The 20,825-nt window shown below is 43.7% G+C and overlaps 1 protein-coding gene across 18 annotated transcripts in view; it reads left to right on the forward strand.

Annotated features, from left to right (window-relative positions):
- The first annotated feature begins 17,690 nt into the window (after positions 1–17,690).
- The window catches only part of LIMCH1 (LIM and calponin homology domains 1), a 326,042-nt gene continuing 322,907 nt past the window's right edge, over positions 17,691–20,825 (forward strand). For 9 of the 18 annotated variants that reach the window (XM_013062177.2, XM_013062179.2, XM_013062180.2 and 6 more), the window contains exon 1: positions 17,691–17,912. In XM_013062177.2, coding sequence (XP_012917631.1) covers positions 17,817–17,912 — 96 coding nt within the window. In that variant the 5' untranslated portion in view covers positions 17,691–17,816. The remainder of the gene's footprint in view (positions 17,913–20,825) is intronic. The other 9 variants (XM_004764067.2, XM_004764069.2, XM_013062184.2 and 6 more) reach the window with 3 other exon arrangements.

A 20,825-nucleotide genomic window follows, 5' to 3' on the forward strand; every position in this document is an offset into this window, starting at 1 on the left:
AGAGCCTTAGGCATTTCAATCTTAAATTTTCTATTTTACGCAACAAAAATTTCATGATCAATCTCGGTAAAAAATATTATCATTTCTTAATATGAAAGCCTGCAAATCTTTTACTGATCACTCATGTAATCTAAACAGATCCTTAAAAAAAAAAAATCACCACTTCCCAATGTGACAATATACAAAATGTTTGCTAACAAGATTTTCTCACCAGAACATCAACTGGAATTTCAACTTTTAACAAAGCTTCTGGGCAGAGCCAGCATTGGGGTAAAATGGATATAAATAAGCTAGAACATTGGAATTCCTTTGTGTTTCTAGCAAGGCCCCAAACCTCAAAGTTCTTTCTCTAATAGACTCTCCCTTTGAACACAGGGGTTGACACGTGACCCAAGTTGGACCCTGTCTCTTGGCCTCTGAGACTGATGCAGGATAGACATGTGATCCAAGCTGAGCGAGTTTTTGTTCTTCCTTGGGATATTTCAGCCTCAAGTAAGAAGTTAGTAGTTCTTTTTCCTTCTTGATCATGGAGCTATTGGGATGTGAGTCCATCGCCATAGGCTACCATATTCCATATTCCTCTTTGCATGGACAATGAACTTTTGAGGTATCAGAGAAAGAGAAGAACAGGCAAGTAAAAGCAAAGAGAAACAGAGATGAGTAGAGTCATAGGAGAACTGTGAGAAATGGAAGACACGAGAATTACTCACATCCAAGTTGTGTCATGGTAGTAGTGTTAGGAGTGGCAGAAAACACTTGTGTTTATTATTTGGATGCCATGAAGTATCTCAGTGTATTGAGAAGTAAATGGAACAACATAGAGCCCTTAAAAATCTTATCCATGAAGTAACTCAGTGTATTCTTTGTAAAGGAATACATTCCCCACTCTCTCTCTCTCTTTTTTTAAAAGATTTATTTATTTATTTATTTATTTATTTGACAGACAGAGACCGCAAGTAGGCAGAGAGGCAGGCAGAGAGAGAGGAGGAAGCAGGCTCCCTGCTGAGCGGAAAGCCTGATGCGGGGCTCAATCCCAGGACTCTGAGATCACGACCTGAGCTGAAGGTAGAGGCTTTAACCCACTGAACCACCCAGGTGCCCCAACATTCCCCACTCTATTTCCTTGTGCAGAGAGAGCTTTCATGTCCTACTCTTGGCCTCTCTTGCCAATTCCTACTCCTCCCCATGGCAAGAGGAGTGCCAAGGTTTAATTGGTCGTATGGGAGAAGGACTTGTGCATGTTCAGCTAATCTCCTCCCTCTTTCCTCTCTTTAGAGCCCTGCCTGCCACCCAAGAACCTGTGTCCTGTTCTAGTTTCATGACATGCATCCCTGTAGTACTCGAGGGGAGAAACAAGATGGATTCATGGATAGATGCATAATTATAGAATAAAGCAAGAATCATAAAATGTTATGTAGAATTAAGGTAGTGCTATAAGGGGTGTTAATTTTCCGATTCTTTCAAGTCCGCTGTATGTTTGAAGTTTTTCATAATAAAATGCTGGAAAAATACTAGTCTGCATTATGATGGTCTAACCTGACACAGGCATTTGATATAAGCTGGGAAGCAGACAGAGATTATATTCCTTAAAAAGAGTCTGGTATCAGGTGTTGAGTTTTGCAGATCACATAGGTATTATAAGCAAGTGTAAGTTTAGCTGTAGAGCTTCAGAAAGTGGCCAAACAGGTCATACTTGTAATTGCCTAGGAGAAGCAATTCTTCCTCACAGGTGAAAGCTTTTGCTCTATTCACTAGCCGGAATTTTGAATGCTACTCTCCTTCCCAGAAAGCAAAAGGAATGGAAACTGGATATTTCAATACTTGACGGGATGTGAAGGGTAGGTTCAAGGAAAGACATTTCATAACTTAATTGAGATAATGCTTATGAAATGCTTACTATGTTGGCTGGGTAGATTCCCAATAAACGTTAGCTGTGATTATAATTAGCTTATTGAAAAAGAAAATCATATATTAGTTATAACATTTGAGTGGGTTGAATTGTGTCCTCCAAAAAGGTATGTGCAAATTCTTGTCTCCCCCACCCCGGACCTTGAATGTAACCTTATCTGGAAATGGGTTCTTTGCCGATGTAATGAAGTTGGAGTGAGAGCTTGCTAGATTTAGGTAGGCCCTAAATCCAATGACTGATGTCCATGGAAGAGAAAGGAGAGAAAGACACAGAAAAGGAGGGCATTTGAAGATGGAGACAGAGCTAGGGTTATTGCTACCACAAGGCAAGGAAATCCAGGAGGCCCCGGTAAGGAAGCCACAAGGAAGGATTCTCCCCTAAACCATCAAAGGGAACGTGGCCCTCCTGATACCTTGATTTTCGCTTCCAGAATGGTGAAAGAAAAATTTTCTGCTGTTTTAAGACCCTACATTTGTGGTGATTTGTTATTCAAATGTTAAACCAAGAAAAAGGATGTGACAAGATATTACGTGGTTTGTTACAACTGAATAGTGTAGATTGGGATAGGAGTGTTGGGGGGCGGACTGTATTAGAATCACCTGGAGGACGTGTGCCGTCTCAAAAACCTCTTTTCCAGGGAGGTAGCTACTAGATGGTGAGCAGTTTCTCCTTTAAAAATCACTACCTTGGGGTGTCTTGGTGGCTCAGTCGTTAAGCGTCTGCCTTCAGCTCAGGTCATGATCCTGGGGTCCTGGGATCGAGCCTCACATCGGGCCCCCTGCTCAGTGGGAGGCCTGCTTCTCCCTCTCCCTCTCCCCCTGCCTGTGTTCCCTCTCTCGCTGTGTCTCTCTCTGTCAAATAAATAAAATCTTAAAAAAAAAAAAATCACTACCTTGTTGTTGGGAGTACATGGGACCCTCAACTGGGCTGGATCTGAATTAAAGTAGGAGAACCAGTAGTCGAGATAATAATTGTGGTATGTCCGATGGAGAGCAGGTGATTATCACCTGAAAGACATGACTCTCTGTATTTGGTTGTCCCGGCGACATAGGCAAAGAGAAATAAATTATATTTAAGCCATTTATGTGAGATTTAAAATGTTAAGATATTGGGTTTGTGTTAAATAAATGTTAAGATATTAATGCTCAAGGCTCTTGGTGCCTGCTAAGAGAAATAGCACAGTCATTTTTGTAGTTATATCGTTTACTGGAATGTTGAAAAGAAAAATGCCTCTGTGATGGATAAGGCATAACAAAGATCTTTGAGCTTATGGTCTGAATCTCAAGTGCCTACCCATTTCTCACTCTTATCATTCAAATGGGGTCACGGTATATTTCAGCCATCCTCAACTACTTTCATCTTGAAGGGAAAATAAGATTAAGAAAATAGTAACACAAGCAATCCATGTCCATTGTAAAATAATTAGAAAATGCAGAGAAGTCAGATGGAGGAGAGGGGGCCTGGGTGGCTCGATGTGTTAAGTGCCCAGCTCTTAATTTCCGTTCAGGTCTTGCTCTCAGGGTCATGATCTCAGGGTCCTGAGATCAGCACCGGGTGGGGCTCTGCGCTCATCAGGAGCTCTGCTTGAGATCCTTTTCCCTCTGTCCCCTCCCCCTCCCATTCCCTCCTCCCCATCCCCCTTGCACACAGACACGAGCACGCTCTCTAAAAATAAATAAATAAATCTTTTTATAAAGAAAATACAGAGATGTCAGATGGAGACAACATTCAAATTATTCGCAATCATGTCAGTCAAATATTGCCACTGTTCACACACTGGTGACTATCCTTACAAAATATTTCTGTGCAAGCATGCGGTTACGAGAATTTGATTATGATATACACACTAGTTGGAAACTTGCTTTTTCCCCCCCTTTCATTATATATTATAAGCATTGAATATGTTAGTAAGCATAGAACCACCTCAATGATTTTTAATGGCTATAGGTTGTTCCATTTTAATAATGTACTCTTTATTGAGGGATATGTTGCTGTGATTATTGTTATAAGGAACACTAAAATGAACATTCTTTTATATATATTAAATTGCATGTCCAGTGATTTTCTTAGAATTGGTACAAGGTTCCAGAATGTCCTCAAGATTGTTTTTATTGGCTTAATGTCCCTCCAATGGTATTTGTGAAGTCCTGTTCCCCTACAATCTTACAAACTGGTAATTACCTAGTTCATGTTTATCAATCTTCTAGGCAAAATAAATGGAATTTTGTTATAATTTGTGTACCTCTGCTTATTAATGGTTTCTAAAAGATGATATAACACTCATTCCTCAATTCAGGAGTGCTAAGGTCACTATTTCTCTATTTTTCTGTACTCTGCCTCTTTTCTTAGTCTTTGAGTCCTCATTCCACTGGAAGGATCTCAATTCCACACAGTTTTCCCTGGGATTGCAGCCACATTCCGGGGGACTAAGTGTAAAGTCATTGGGTGTGAGTATTGGTGTGTGTTTTGGGGGATCTGGGTGACTGGCAATGTCCCTTTTTTCTCTGCCCTAAGACCTACTGCAATGAGATGACCATCTATCCATTTGATTCTTGTTCCTCTATCTGTCCCTGAAGGATAAGGGACAACAAGATGTCAAGATGATCAGGAGGGGCTCTCCGTTCTGAGAGCTTACCTTGTTATTTCTGAGGCCACCTTTGGGCACAGGCGTCACTCTGCTGCTCTGTGACAGGCCGGCACTTGGGAGGGACTGTGAGGGTATTTGAGTTACCATCTGCCTAGACATACCACGACTTCCCTAAGGCAGGCAGTGTGGAACAGTGAGCTGTGGCAGTGCAGGAAAGGAAGGGCAGAGGGAGAAAGTAGATACCCTTTAAAAGCAACTGCTAATATTTCAGAGTATTATCTTACACTATTATTAGCCAATCATACTGATCCTTTTATGAGATGCCTGTTCTGTTCGGATCCTGTGCTTATGCCAGCTATTTTCAATTTTCTCAAAGTACCAGACCATCTTGCACTTGCAAATGTCTTTGTGCCTGCTTTTTCTTCTGGTTAAACCCTGCTTCAATTCTATATATAATCATCGTTTAATCTCCCTCTAAATGAACACTCATCATGCTCTATGTAATTGTATATTTATTTGCTCGTGGGCAGTGTAGACCATAAAACCTGCTGAAACAATTATCCTTCTCATTGAAATTCCTTGAATGAAAAGACTGTGTCATAGAATTCTTTTTTTCCTTTATGAACATATTCTTTAAAGATCTTTTAAAGTTAATTTATTTGATACAGAGAGAGAGAGAGAGCGCACAAGCAGGGGGAGTGGCAGAGGCAGAGGGAGAAGCAGACTCCATGCTGAGCAGGGAGCAGGATGCAGGGCCCGACCCCAGGACCTTGAGATCAGGCATGACCTAAGCCAAGGCAGACACTTAACGGACAGAGCCACCCAGGCGCCCCATTTTCTGAACATATTCTGAAACCAGTTTGGAAATAAATAGTTTAAGCTCTTGATGTTTACACTTAACTAAAATGGAGATAAATAACCAGGAGTGGTTTAAAGTACAACCTCTAGAATCAGAAAGAATTGAGTTAAGCTAGAACTTGTTATTTACTAGCTGTATGACAAATGGCAAGTTATTGATCCTCCTAAACCTCAGTGTTCTCATCTATAAAACGGGAAGCATTATAGTGACTTGATATGGAATTGCTTTAAAGCACATTGCCTGCCACTTAGTAAGCAAACAACAAATACAGGTGATTATTATTAATAACTATTCTTAGGTGGAGAGCAGAAAGGCTGACATGTTTACAGTCTTCTACGTTGCTGCTACCTGATGGTCAGAACTGCACATTACTTAAATCCGTAATTTATGCAGGAGAATTAGCACTAGAGAATCAAATAAAAGTGATTTATTTCTGATGATCAGTGGATATGACTGGCCATTCTGCTACTTTTCTCTTGGGCTGGTAGAAACATTGTATTCTGTGAGCCAGAACACGATTGAGTTTTGGAGTTTTCTGTACTACTTTTTAGGAAGTGAGCGTTACATGGATTTGAAGCAGAAATTATAAAGGCAAATACCAGAGAGACCAACCAACTAGGGCTCGTGAATGAAGCAGGCAAATGTGAAAGGATCAGGAGTGACAGGGATTGTGGCAAAAGGGAATGCCACGCCTCTCCCAGGGGACAGCTGTCCTGGAGCTCTGGCTTTGACAAGGCAGGAATTTGGAGCCAGCCACATCTTCCAAGTTTTCAAGAGAAGTTGGAAATCTAGAGGGCTTTTTTTTTTTCCTTTCCCATGAAGTTTCTGAATTTCTAGAAGTTGGTAACTCATTCAAGCATTGTTTTAAAAACACTGCGCAAGCCAAAACACCATGCCTGCTGGCCAGACCTGATTCACCGGTCACCAGCCTGTGACCTTTGATTTGAGATATCATTAGCATTTTCAAGAAGCATGGAGAAATGCGGCAACTTTAAAGGGCTGATAAAACACTACACAAACTTTGTCCCGTGCGATGTGAACTATTTCTAATATGCTGTCTAGTCAATTTGCGTTAAAGCATAGGTTCATTTAGGGAAAAAAAAATAAAAAGAACAGCAAAAAAACTGCACACAAGAGATTGTAACGCCTTTCATCCTTCAGTTAATTCTGCATTGAGGTTCAGCTGACTGTTTTCAATCTTGACCTCCTGTGGAAATAGACCAGGGAGTTTCTAAGTAAACTTCATTCTCCTAACAGGCCTCTGCATGAAATCAGCTGGAGAAAGTCCTGTAGCTCAACAGGCAGATGGCAGTAAGAAATTAACTTGAACTTCAGCAAGGCCAAGGTTTCCATGGGAACAGAGGAAGCAGCCATACTGCCTGGCATTCGAACTGAATAGGAAACAGGCTCCCTGACAGCATAGTTCTAGAAACGATGGCATCTTTTGGCCACTCTCCCCAAGTGCTTTAACGTTAGGTAATAACCAGATAATAAATGATACTCAGATACATGCTTAAATAGGTTAGAGTATCTATGAGTCTCAGATACGAGAAAGTGTAAGTAACTGCTGAAATCTGAAAATCATTAATAAGCTTTAGCAGTCTCCATCACAAAAACTGTATTCTTTACTGAATGAGCCCATGACATGCAGAAATCATCGCTTTAATCTTATTTTACTATAAGGAATTCAAAATTCAAATAAACTTAATTTTTATATCAATATGCGGGTTTTTTTTTTTTGGGAATAACATTTGTCATTAATATGTATTTTGTCTGAACTTTGGGGCATTCTGCATGTGAGGAGTGAGTGACCTTGATGAGCGTGATGCTTTTCTGAATTAATGACTGAAGTGGGTTCATTTCACTTTCTGTCTCTTGCCCAAAGGCAGATTAAGCTGGAAGCTAAGGACATTTAAGCTTCGTGTCCTCTCACTTGTGTTGGCCTCTCCCAAGACCTTAGGGTGAGCCTCCAAGCTGTTCACATTGTCTTATATTTTTGTAACATTTTTATCGCCCTGTGTTTTTGTAACAATTTTGTAACATTTTTAAAAGATACTTTAATTGCAATGGTTAAGGCTGTGATCCATTTCCTCTCAAACTTCCCTTCATTTCAATTCCCCTCCTGTTGAGTGATGATGAATGGCCACAGGTATTTTGGGGGTGTGAGTAAGGGGAAGGTGAGTTAGGGATACATTAATTATGGAATCAGTGGGATATGTGTATGTGGGGCGAGTTTTGTGTGTGGGTATGTTACTGCCATTTGTCCTGCAGTAAGAATAACTTCGAGTAATAAGCCTATTGCCCACTCTATTCGTCCACGATGTGTCAGTACCATGACACCAAGGTGCAGTGCAGATGTTGGATGGAGACATGGTATGTGTCCCTTAGTGCTTGGAACTTGGGAAATGGGGGTGGGGGAGAAATAAAGCTGAGTGGAGCCAGGATATAGCCTGTGGAACATGCTTTCCATCCTCAGACAGGTCAAGTCATAAATGGGAGATCTGGCTCTCTTTGGGTTCTAAACCAACTGGAAGCTCTAGCCTATGAGAAATAGTCTTAAGGCAGGGTATACAATTATACACATGCGGAATATTTCTTATGGGCATTGTGGGATATGGAATTTATCAGAATTCCAACGATTAAATTCCCAAATGAATGACTATGAAACACTGTTGACAAAGGGAATGTAAAACTCAATATGTAATTACCCCAGGACCATTGATGACAAAATGGGTAATGAGAACTGTTGATTCAAAGATCATTTAACGGGTGCCTGGGTGGCTCAGTGGGTTAAGCCTCTTCCTTAAGCTCAGGTCATGGATCTCAGGGTCCTGGGATGGAGCCCCGAATTGGGCTCTCTGCTCAGCAGGGATCCTGCTTTTCCCTCTCTCTCTGCCTGCTGCTCTGCCTACTTGTGATCGCTCTCTCTGTCAAATAAATAAATAAATTCTTTAAAAAAAAAAGATCATTTAAGATGGATCATGACTAGAGTAACTGACTTACAAGAAATTCGAAAGGCCTGGAATCTCATAGCTTATATAAAAAACTTGATGGAGGTTTTCCTAAGTTTGATAACAGTTTTGAAAGTTTATCTCATGTTGTCCATGATGACCTGTACAGCTGAAAGAAACTTTCTGACCTATCAATAACAGATTTTAACATTGCCACAGGCCAGCAACTCCTAACATGGTCAGTGATAAAACATTCTTCTCCCACAAAAATCATCTGCTGGTCTAAGTTCAAAACAATCACTGTTACTGTTACTCTTGAGTTTTCACAACATAATATGTGTAATATGTTAGTTTAAATCTGTCCATCTCATGTTACTTGTTCTTTAATAAGCATTAGAAACACCATTGGAGCTGTGTCTGATAAACTCCCCGTTGTGTGTCAACCCCAGACACACAGTGATGCAGTTACATGTTATTTTCTTTTTTAAAGATTTTATTTCTTTAATTGAGAGAGTAAGAGAGAGAGCAAGCATGAGCAGTGGGGAGAAGCCCGATGCAGGACTCAGTCCTAGGACCCCGGGATCATGACCTGAGCCAAAGGCAGACGTTTAACTTACTGAGCCACCCAGGCGTCTACTACGTGCTATTTTAAGAGAAGTTCATAATGCTTCAGAATTACTCTAATTTGCTTCAGACTTTACGAGGTGTGTCTCCCCATGATAATACACTCTGCATGTAAAACAATAGCTTTTATATAAACAATGATAGCAGGCTGGTTGTAAATGAAGACACAGAACCCCAGTTACTTCCATGCTGTTTGTTATTCATAGGAAAAATCAACCTGTGAACTTTGCAGAGCTGACTTTTTGGAACCAATTTTTCATGTGTTTTCACCCTCCCCCCATTTTAGAGAATATAGTAATGTGAACTAAAAGTAGTAATCTATTACTTTTGTACTTTCTGTCTTTTCTGCAATATATTTTGTGATTTTTATTATTTTATTTATTCCTATCGTGAATATATCAAGTCTAACAAAGGAAAATTTCAGTGAAAAAAAAAAAAAAAACAAACCAAATGCGAATTTACCCTGCCGGATGAAAGATGGTATAGTCTCTCTCTCTCTCTTTTCTCCACAGAAAATGATAATACAAAACATCACATAAAGAGGTAATCAAAGAGGATACAACACCAAAAAGTTAGGGGAAAAGAGCCTTATGGAGATATGTCAGGCAGTCTATTAACAAAAATAATTTTATTTTTCTGGATTTTGTAATGGTTACAGTATTTGATAGCCTCTTAAAACTTACAAATTATTTTATTTCTTTTATCATTCTAAATAAATATTCATCTTCAAACCTAATTTTGTATTTGTAATTTGTAGACGCTACAAAATTAGAGCTGTCCTTGTTCTCATTGCCCCCATAACGGCAAAATCAGTGTTTTTAGAGAAAATTTACAGAGAATAAAATGCACAGATCTTAAATGTACAGATTATTAAACTTTTGCCTATTTATATAACTGTATCACCAGCATTCTTGAAGATGTAAAACATTTCCATCACCTCAAAAAACAATTAAAATTTTCTAATATACTCAGGTTTAAGAAGTCAATAAAGCCATACAAGAAGAATATTTTGCTAAGACAAATCATAAGAGACTCTTAATCTCACAAAACAAACTGAGGGTTTCCAGGGGTCGGGGGGGTTGGGAGAGGGTGGTGGGGTTATGGACATTGGGGAAGGTATGTGCTATGGTGAGTGCTGTGAAGTGTGTAAACCTGATGATTCACAGACCTGTACCCCTGGGACTAATAATACATTATATGTTAATAAAAGATAAAAATAAATAAAAGAAGTACACACATACAAAAAAGAATATTTTGCTAAGAAAAATCATACTCAACACAAGCAAATGCCTAGTGATAAACTTAGAGTTACTAAAATTAAAAACTCAACAAAAAGACCAGAAACTAAGGTTGAGGAAGTTGGCCAGAACATTAAGCAGAAGGACAAAGAGATGGAAAATCTGAGAGAAAAAAATGAGATCTAAGGAACCAGTGAGAGGAAAAACTCCAACAAATAGGAGTCCCAGAAGAAAGAAAATGAGAGGAAACTTTGAAAGAAATAAATGTTTGTAGACTTGAAGAATGTCATGACTTTTTAGATTTTAATGAGTTTCTCACTACCCAGAAGATCAATAGTTGAAAAGTGTTTTTATTTGATTTCCTTACAAAATCTTCTTAAAATTTTGTGAAACAAACGAAGTGGAAATATTTAAAAGACTAAAAATGAGCATGTTAGAGGAGTATTTGACTTTCACTATAGATTGACTCAACCTATTTTTTCCAGGTCACATTTGGCCATTGTTATTCATTCACTCATCCATCCAACCATCCATCCATTCAGCACTTTCTTGGTACTTAGCCATGGCAGTGCTAGTTTCAAAGGAAAGGACTGATTCCAACTATACATCCAAGCACAGTACTGTATTATATGTGCTAGGGTGGAGGTATAAAGAAGCAGCTATCCCAGTATTTCTCACTGTCATCAAATAATATCTCTTTTATTTTTTAGACTCATTATGCTTTCTGAATCTAATGATTCAAGCATTTCATTAATTTTTTTTTAAATATTTTATTCATTTATTTGACAGAGATCACAAGTAGACAGAGAGGCAGGCAGAGAGAGAGGAGGAAGCAGGCGCCCTGCTGAGCAGAGAACCCGATGCGGGGCTCCATCCCAGGACCCTGAGATCACGAGCTGAGCTGAAGGCAGAGGCTTTAGCCCACTGAGCCACCCAGGCGCCCCAAGCATTTCATTAATTCTAAAAAAATTCTAGTCATTAGTTTTTGAAATATTACCTCTCTTCATTTTCTCCATTCTCTTCTTCTAGAATTCCTAGTAATTGTTTTATGAGAAATCTGTATTTTCTTAGCCATTTTTAGCACTTTTTCTTATTTTCCTCTACTTCATTCCATATAATTTCTGAAGATCTATATTCCAATTCACAAATTTTCTCTTCACTTGTGTCTAACCTATACGTTAACCCGTCCTTTATGTTTTAAATTTTTTTTAAAAGATTTTATTTATTTATTTGACAGAGAGAGATCACAGTAGACAGAGAGGCAGGCAGAGAGAGAGGAGGAAGCAGGCTCCCCGCTGAGCAGAGAGCCAGATGTGGGACTCGATCCCAGGACCCTGAGATCATGACCTGAGCCGAAGGCAGTGGCTTAACCCACTGAGCCACCCAGGCACCCCTTTATGTTTTAAATTTATGACTACAACTTTCTAGTTGTTCTTCTCATACTTGTGCAACTCCATGTGCCCTTTTTTACTGTGTCTTGTTATTTTCTTCCGTTTGGATTCATTATCTTATGTCTTTAATCATTTAAAAATTTACTTTCTAACCTTTACTGATAGCCCTATTAAATGAATTCTGGGAAACCTAATGGCATTCTTTGTCATGTCCTTTGAATTTTGCTTATATTACATGGTTTCTTTATGTATTTTGTACTTTTAAATGGAAAGCTGATCCTCATTAGGCTTTATTTGTGAGAGTCCCATGAGGCTTAGATGGAAGGCATTTTCTTCCAAAGGGATTTTATATTTGTTTCTTCTAGGTGCCCAAGAGGCCCTAGACCAAATTGTTTAAGTTACTTTCTTAGCTTGAGGGGACTTGGATCAGGTGTATGTTATCTATAAAGAGGATTAGGCTTTTGTTTACACATTCTCTGGGGAGGTTCACCCATATCCCCCAACCCAGAGCTGAGGTCAAGACAAAGAAAGGTCCTTATCACGTCCCTCTGTGGTGGTGGAATATTTTCTAGTCCAGTCTCTCTCTGTGGGATTAGTGTGTATATGTCTGTGTGTGTGTGCATGTGTGTGTGTCCCCGTGTGTGTGTCTGTGTATGTGCATGTGTATATGTAAGTATGGCTTCTCAGTTGCATTCTTCATACACACAGGGATAGGCCTCAACTTCCGGTACTACAGCCCTAGCCCTAGGTTTCTAACAACCCCTGTACACTGTGTCTCTCCATGGGACAGTCAAGGGTCAGATCATGAATTTACTTCTCTAGTTTTATCTTTCCTTTCCATTTTGCCTTCTGAAGAATTGCTGTTAATTTCTTTTGAGCTCGGCTCTTCAAGTAAAGATTATTTTATTTATTTTGTATGGCATTTATAGGAGTTTTGCAGCAGGAAAGTTATTCAGTCAGTCATCGTCTGGGAAATTGAGATTGTTATTCACATTCTTTTTTTTATTATTATTATGTTCAGTTAGGCAACATATAAAAATCTTCCACTCAGCAAAGAAAACTACCACGTTCTTTTTAAATGGCTTTAAAATTCAAAGCAAGGACAAATGGAGAGTATTTTTCAGAACGCTCCTTAAAGATTCTCATACCTACTTTTCTATGGTGAGAACCACCACATTATGGTAACAGAGAAAAAGAGGTGGCTAATTTTGACTTGGCTGCTAAGGAAGTTGCCAGAAAGGTGACATTTAAGTCAGACTTTGGAGAATGAGAAATTCAGTACCCCTATTTACCACCAACCATTAGTCTCCAAACTATTTTACAGGGTGTCATTTAGAGTTAGTCCAATTGATTTACCTCATTTTATACACTAATAGATATACATATTTTAATACACAATGTCATCAAAGTTATTATCCATTAATTTCTAAGTGGCAGGGAAGGAAGCAGATGATTTATTGATAAAACTGCAAACCCAGAAAGGCTAAATAACATTTTCACTCCTGTAACACAGTGACAGGGCTGGATTCGAACTTGAGTGTGGCAACTGTACCATGTGCCCTTCGGGGAGCTTCACTGACCAATGGCCCCAGCTGCTGTACTCTGAAGTCCATTGCCATGTCTGCATTAAGCCCAGCTTTCCACTGGGCCGCTTGCAGCCAGTTACTAAATATGGCAGAGATACTAAGGCAGGCTTTTCCTGGAAGACCCTGGACTCCTCTGGCAGCAGACTGGCCCACAGACCTCGTCGCCAAAGCTGCCTTGGAGACCGAGATGACACTCTGCCTGAACTTCCTTCCCTCTCTTTGCTTGAGGTCAGGCTTGCATTGTGCTCTGACTGCTTCCCCAGCATTTTCTCTCAAAGTCGTGTCCCTGATAAAATCCTTACACATTTAACTCTATCTTGGTGTCTGCTTCTCAGAAGACCCAGACTATCGCCCCTAGTTTGTGGAACCTCAAAACCCATGATTTTAGACAAAATACTAAAAATGGACTAAAGATCAAAATGTAAGAGGGACAACTATTGGACTGTTAGAAGAAACATAGGCATCAGTCTTCATGACCCTGGATGAGGCAATGCTTTCTTAGATAAGACACCCAAAACACAAACAACAAAAGAAAAAAATAGATATTTTAGACTTCATCAAAATTAAAAACTTTTCTTCTTCAAAGGACAGCATCAAAAAAGTGCAAAGCCAACACACAGAATGGAAGAAAACATTTGCAAATTGTATATCTGATAAGATACTCTTACATAGGATATATAAAGAACTCTCCTAATTCAATGATAAAAAGAGAAATCACTCAATTAAAAAATGGACAAAGATATGAATAGGCATTTCCTCCTAGAAAATGCGCGAATGGCCAATTGTTCGTGAAAAGATGTCAACATCATTAGTCACCAGGGAAATGCCAATTAAAACCATAACGAGATACCACTTCACATCCACTAAGATAATTATAATAAAAAAATCAGAAGATAGCAAGTGTTAACAAGGAGATGAAGAAATTGGAACCCTTCTACCCTGCTGGCAGGAATGTGGAAATGGTACCACCATTTTGGGAAAATGGTACATTAGTTTATCAAAAGGTTAAATACTCAATTATCATATGACCCAATGATTCCACTTGGCATTTACTAAGACAAATTAAAATGTGGGTCCACACAAAGACTTGTACAGGCATGTTTATTGCAGTATTGTTCACAATAATTGAAAAGTGAAAACAACCCAAATGTCTATCAACTGATGAATGGATATACAGAATGCGGTATACTCATACAATGGCATATTATTCGCCCACAGAAAGGACCAAAGTACTGATATATGCAGACACATGGATGAACCTTAAAAACATTATGCTAAGTGAGAGTAACAATACACAAAGGACCACATATTGTATGATCCCATTTATATGAAATGCCCAGAAGGGGCAAATTGATAATGACAGAAAGGAGATTAGTGTTTGCCAGGGTGCAGGGGCATGGTAAATTTGGAGGATGACAGCTAAACACTGTGGGGTGTCTTTTTGGAGAAATCAAAATGTTTCAAAATTAATTGTGATTGTTGTACAACTCAGTGAATATATTAAAAAAATAGTATGTGAATGATATCTCAATAAATCTGTCACTAAAAAATCCATGCTCTTTGAATACACTATATCCTTCCTCTGGCATTTATCCTAGAGTGCCTTGTCTTATGGTTCTTTTTTTCCCACCCAAATGTTGCTTCAGACCCTCCAAAGAGCGATGATCTTTGAATTGTGGCGTTTCTTCTGGATTTGATTTCTTCACTCTAGTTTTTTCAAATTTCCTCCAGTGGACGTATATTACTTTTATATTTGAAAACTATGTTATACAGAAATGAAAATGTTGTTTCATTAACAAAAGTATTAGCCCCTAAAGGAAAAGGTCTGTGTCCCTTTGTGGAGTCCTCTGATGTTAGCACAGAAAGTAGGTGCTTAGCAATAATTTGTAGATGTTCTTGAGAATGGCACGAGTTTTGAACTCCATTATGGTTGTAAGTCCTTGGGTCTTTGGTAATCTCTGTGAATTTCTTATTGGTAATAGAGTCCAGGAAAAGTAGGTATTATTTTGTGATTATTAACCTTCATGTATAAATGTATTTCACTGGAAGAAAAATGTTTTAGTTTGAATGCTGGGTTCAATAGCAGACATTTTACTGATAAGGTAGCTTTTACCTTCATGAAATCATTTTCAAACATTTGGGTCAGCCGGCTTCCCCTCCTCCCACTTACTCCCTGCAGGGAAGCCTGCCCAAAGGGGCATCTTTCATTAGTGTGCCAGGGCTGATAGTGAATTATTGACTTCGCCATGTTTCTTTGTAGAGACAAGGTCCTCCTCTGACAATATTTCATTAGCCCTTTTCCTCAGCTTGTCTTCTTTACTCTTTGTAATGTCCCCCTCCCTCCTTTTTGGAAAGCAGGAAGGATTAAACAGAGCACTGTCTCTGCCAGCCCCAAGCTGGGTCCTTTCACATTCAGAAATCCTGTTTTCTCCTCATAGTGATTCTGCTGAAAGGTTGCCATCTCAACCTCATTTGAGATGAGGAAACTGAGGCACGCATTGTAAGTGGTGGCCTTGGGACCCGGCCTTGCTGTGCAGTGCGTGGTTAAGGGCAGATGGCGCCAGGCTGTCTGGGCTTGAATCCGGGCTTCAGGGCTCCCCAGCCTCATCCCTCCCCTCCCCTCGCCGCCTTCTTTCTCCTAGTTCCTTACAGGGTTGATAATAGTCCATGTTACCAGGTTGGAATAGGGAATGAGTTAGTCAATTATTTGTAATGCACTTAGAACAGGACCTGGCATCATGCAAGTACCATAGAAGTGTTGTAAAAGTAAATAAACTGAAAGCTGTCTGACTCCAAAGCTGCTCATGGTGGAATTTCAGGCTTGCTTCTTGTTCCATTCCCCTATTAAAGCAGCAGAATTGGGCAAAAGCTAAACTTGGACTCTGAACAGGGAACAGAGGCTGAGCTGCGGAGGCACCCACGGACTTCCTGCCCCGTACAAACTCTCTCACCATCAGCCGTTCTAAAATGTGAAACCGTTTGCTTTAAGTTGGCTGAAGGTACTGAGCTCTGAGGTGCCAGCCTGAGCCCCCTTCCGCGCCTCAGGCCTGGCCTAGCCTGAGGCCTCTCCCCTGTTGTCGCTCGGACCTGGTTCTGCCCTCATCACTCCCCAGTCACGCATGCTAGCCTTTGTGGGTCCCCTGACCCCTACTAAGCTCATTCCCATCCCAATGCCTTTATAGGCATCTGGAAATAGTTCCCCAGATGGCTGCGTGGTTAACGTCTCTCTCATTCACGTCATCTTGTCACCCAGCTTTGTCAGAAAAACCTTCCAGGCTCACCAAATTGGGCTCCGGAGCAAAACAGAAGGCGTGCTCAAGGAGAGTGGCTGCGAGTTTATTAGGACACCATTGGGAGGAAGTGGGGAAGGTAGGGAAACCACAATAAGACGGGGAGGCCTTTACCACCACCTGGCCTGGGGCAATAGGCTGGGACAAGAGGAGACTGGGAACCTCGGAGAATCCAAGGACGGCCCCCAGGCAGAGCTGTCGTCCTCAGGGGTTGCTGCAGCAGCCAGTCTGCCGGATTTCTGCAGTAAGGGGCAGCATAAATACCCCACCTCCCTCTCCTTCATCCCCCCCTGACCTCCTGCCTCCCTACCGTTCACCGAGCCTGAGCGCACAGATCGCGCCACCTCCCAGGAGGAGTGGAGAGGTAATCGGAAGTCAGCTAATCCTCTCTCTTCCCAGGTCATAGTTTACCTTCTCTTTTCTCTTTACAGGACTCCCCACAATCACCTTCTTTTGTTTTACACGTTTATTTTCTGTCTATCTCCGCCCCTGCCATCCTCTCTAGAAGGTAACTATCTGGAGGGCACGGACTTCGGCGTTTTCTATTTTTCTTTCTTTTTTCATCTCTGGGTCCTCAGCGCCAACCCCAGTGCCTGATACATAGTCACACAGTAAATACGGGTTGAATGAATCAAAAGACTGGATCACAAATAGCTTAGCTGAAGAGAAAAAGGCTTATAAGGGCGGTTTTTCTTTTTTTTTTCCCTCACATTAGGATCGGGTGCCTGAACCCTGCCTGGCGCTGGGCCCGAGGGCTGCTCCTCTTGCTCCCCCCGCCGCCCCCCGCCCAGACTTCTGCGAACGGGCGGGACGGCAGGTGCCGCTAGGCCCCCTCCCGCGCCCCTGCCCGCGCGTCCTTCCGACCCGCCGCTGGCCCGCCGGCTCCCCCCGGGACGTGTACGCCGCGGTGGGCGCGCATCTCCCAGGCGCCGGCCGACCCGCTGGCCTGTCCGCAGCGGGGCCCCGCGCAGGGACGTGCGGGGTGGCTGCCCGAGGGCTCCAGGCCGGGTTGCGGGCAGGGAGGGAGACACCCAGTGCTCACTCGCGGTTATTTTTACTCGGTAGCTGACACCCTCCCCCCAGGGGGGGGCGGAGCGGCCAGAGAAGGTGGGGAGAGAGGGAGCTCCCGGCGCCTCCACGCTCGCTCCCGCCGGGGACTCGGGGCGCGGCGGAGACCGGGCGGCGCAGGGAGCAGCTGCCGCGGCGTCCTCCGGCAGTGCGCCGCTCTCCTCCGGGACCTGCGCCGGGCGGGGGCGGGGCGGGGCGGGCCGGGAGGGGAGGGCGGGCGGGAAGGGGCGGGGAGCGCGCTCCTGCGGCGGCGGCGGCGGCGGCCGTCCTCATCCCGGCGGCCCAGCGCTCGAGTGCACGCGGGGCTTCGCAAATGGCTTGTCCCGCTCTGGGTCTGGAAGCTCTTCAGCCTCTGCAGCCGGAGCCGCCCCCCGAGCCTGCTTTTTCGGAGGCGCAGAAGTGGATCGAGGTAGGTGCCCCCGGCTGGCGGGAGGCCTTGCAGGGGCGCCCGAAGCCACCGACCCGCACACACGGACGACAGGTCCAGCCTCGCCCCCCCCCCCCCACTTTCTTTTGCCAGCTCGCCCAAATCACCCGCCCGGGCCTCGGCCGATCTGCGATGCCCTGGCGCGGGTCTCGGGAGAGGGTGAGCGTGAGTGAATGAGGGGCGCCGCAGTCTGGCTGTGCGCGTGGGGGGCACGGAGCGGTCTCCTGCGCCTGCATCCCTCCTGCCCGCCAGCCGCGCGAATCTCAGCTCCCGCCGCTTCCACGCCGGGCCGAGGGAAGCGCAGTGCCCGCAGGAGCGCCGCAAAGGCGCAGGAAGCGCGAGACCCAGAGTGCTGCAGACGCCGCATTTCGGGGGGGGGGGTGTCCTGCTCCCGGTCCTACCTTCCCCCTCTTGACACCCCCTCCTCCCGTCCCAGCTCCTCCGGAGCGGAGTTGGCAGTGTCTCCACGGAAGCGCGTATCCACCAGCGCTTCTGGCTGTATCCTGGCAGCGGGTCAGGTGAGGCTGGCCCAGCGCACAGGGCCGGGGAGCCTGCAAGACCCACCTGCAAGCGCGCCATCCGCATAGACGCTGCCCAGCCATTGGCAACCCCTGCTCTGTACCAGAGGCGGCGGGGCGGGCTCCCAGGTTGCCGGGTCGCAGGCCCCGCTGGCATATTTCACTTCTTAAATGACTCGGTGGCAGGCCAGGGAAATCACTGGAGCTCTCGGCTCAGTCCAGGCGGCGCTCGCTGGGTGATCCTGATTCTCGATGTCTATCTGTAGATGTAGCTTCGTGGCCCAGCGCTCCCCAAATGACGTGTCTGCCGGGGATCAGGACGCTTGGAGGGCGCGAGGGGGGAAAGGTGACCCCCTGTGATCCGTGCAGTGAGCCTCTGTTTCGCCAGATGGCCTTTCTTGAGGCTTAGCGGAAGGCGAATTTGACCCTTTTCCTCAGTGACAGGCAGCCCTCCTTGCGGATAGTTCAAAGGAACGAATGCACCGCTAAGTCATTGGCCAGGCAATGGCGAAGCCTGTTAGTACTCAGGCTGTCACTGGGTGACCCCCCCCCCCCGTTGTCAGGATGTTTCAGGGGTAACAGAGCTACGATGGTGCAGATTTGAACCTGCTAAACTGCTTACAGAAACCACCCTCACTGACTGCTGCCCCAGTGCTCCAGCAAGAGGCCTGCCCCCTCCAGGGTTAGCCTGATCCAAGCAAGAGTGTTAGGCAGAGTTTAGAAACATCCATTTAAAAATAGGGTGAAAGAAACAGAAGATTAGACTTGAGGCTCTGTTGATAAAAGCCCCAATTATATCTCTCATAATTTGATGGCTCATGACCTGATGAGAAAAACACCTTGGCTTTTAATTTTTGATATGTGGCCAGAAAGGCTTGGGGGGGGGGGGGTGACAGGTGCTCTCTGTGCGGCATACTTGGGCTCACAGGACACACAAGAGACGTTTGTATTCACTGGCTTAGTTGAGAGTTGGCGAGCTGTATTTTTCATGTTCTTGAACTTTAAAATTCTCAGGAGAGATTTTAGATGTGGATAATAGGTGAGGGCAGAATACCAGAGCCCAGCAGTCTTGCAATTCGTGGAGGCAAGTGGTTTATTCTCAATATTCTTAATTGTAACATTAATATAGTCTATTTAGAAAAATGGGTTGTCGTATAAATTGCAGGAAAGGGCACAAGTCTTAAGTGCACATCTGCGGGAATGTTCTCATATATATATGTACCGTTACAACCTCCCTCCAGATCAGGGTCTAAAACATCTCCTTTCGCCCAGAGGATCACGGTCTGTTTTTAAGTGGTGGTATGTATGAGGCTAGATGTTTTGCAGGACAGCATGTCAGCTTTTGTCCGGGTTCCACTGGTTTAAAAGAATTAAAAAAAAAAAAAAAAGCAGGACTTCCTTAAGAAAGGAGAGCCCTAATTAGGACCTACCGACGGGCCTGGCATTATTCGCGATGCCTTGAGGGTATGCCCATTGGAGAATGCGAGACCCATGGGGGCGTGCGTGGCTTTAGGACTAGGCGGCGGTGGCGCTCTGCTCTGCGCGTGCATTATTGAAGCGGCCTATCTCCTTTCATTTGCGGGAGTTCGGTTTCTGGGAAAGGAGAGCTTCTCCTCCCAGGCCGTCTGAAAAGGTATTTGCTCCCGGGAGAGATAGTGACCTCCCTTTTTTTTCCTTCCCGGAGGTTCCTCTTGAAATGTAAATGCCGAGTCTGCAAACCGGGGGAACCCGGGAGCCGTTAACAGATGGTTCTGCGCGCAGTTGCCCGGTGAACAAAGATTCCTGGGCTAATATAGCAATAATGTAGTACTTAGACGGAGCTGAATTCCTGGCTGGATTGTTATCTCGAGACAATTCCATCTCCTTTAGGGGCCCCATTGTCTTCGGCAACATCCTTATTGGAAGGGCTTTGTTTTTCACTTTTTGTTCTGTCGTTGATTAAATTTCCCACAGCACCCCCTCCACCGTCCCCCCCCCCCCCACAGGCCACCGCTTTGAGTAGTCAGGAATTTCACCCTTTCAGAAACATGTTCCCTTGGGTGCAGCAGGTTAATAAACAAACTTTGCAGCTTGTCTTTCCTTCTCAGCCCTTGGTCTTCCTTGAGTCATGGGTTGGCCAGAAAAGATTCATTCTTAATAAAGGCTCAAGGAACAAGCGCCATGAGATCACTTGTTAGTGAGGAATTTCTCAGCCTTGGCTGTTAGAGGGCCGGGTGACCGGCAGGAAATGTGGGCCAGGGACCTGATGCTCCCACCTCCGCCCACCCCCAGCTTCTGCCTTAGCTGGCAAAGGTGAGAGCCCTAATGGAGGTCACAGACCATGTGGGAACAGCTGGGTAAGATAGTGCGGGGTTTTTTGCTTTTGCTTTTTTTGTTT

Source organism: Mustela putorius, unplaced genomic scaffold, assembly GCF_011764305.1.
Source record: "Mustela putorius furo isolate JIRA1106 unplaced genomic scaffold, ASM1176430v1.1 tig00000083_pilon_pilon_pilon, whole genome shotgun sequence".
Taxonomy (NCBI): domain Eukaryota; kingdom Metazoa; phylum Chordata; class Mammalia; order Carnivora; family Mustelidae; genus Mustela; species Mustela putorius.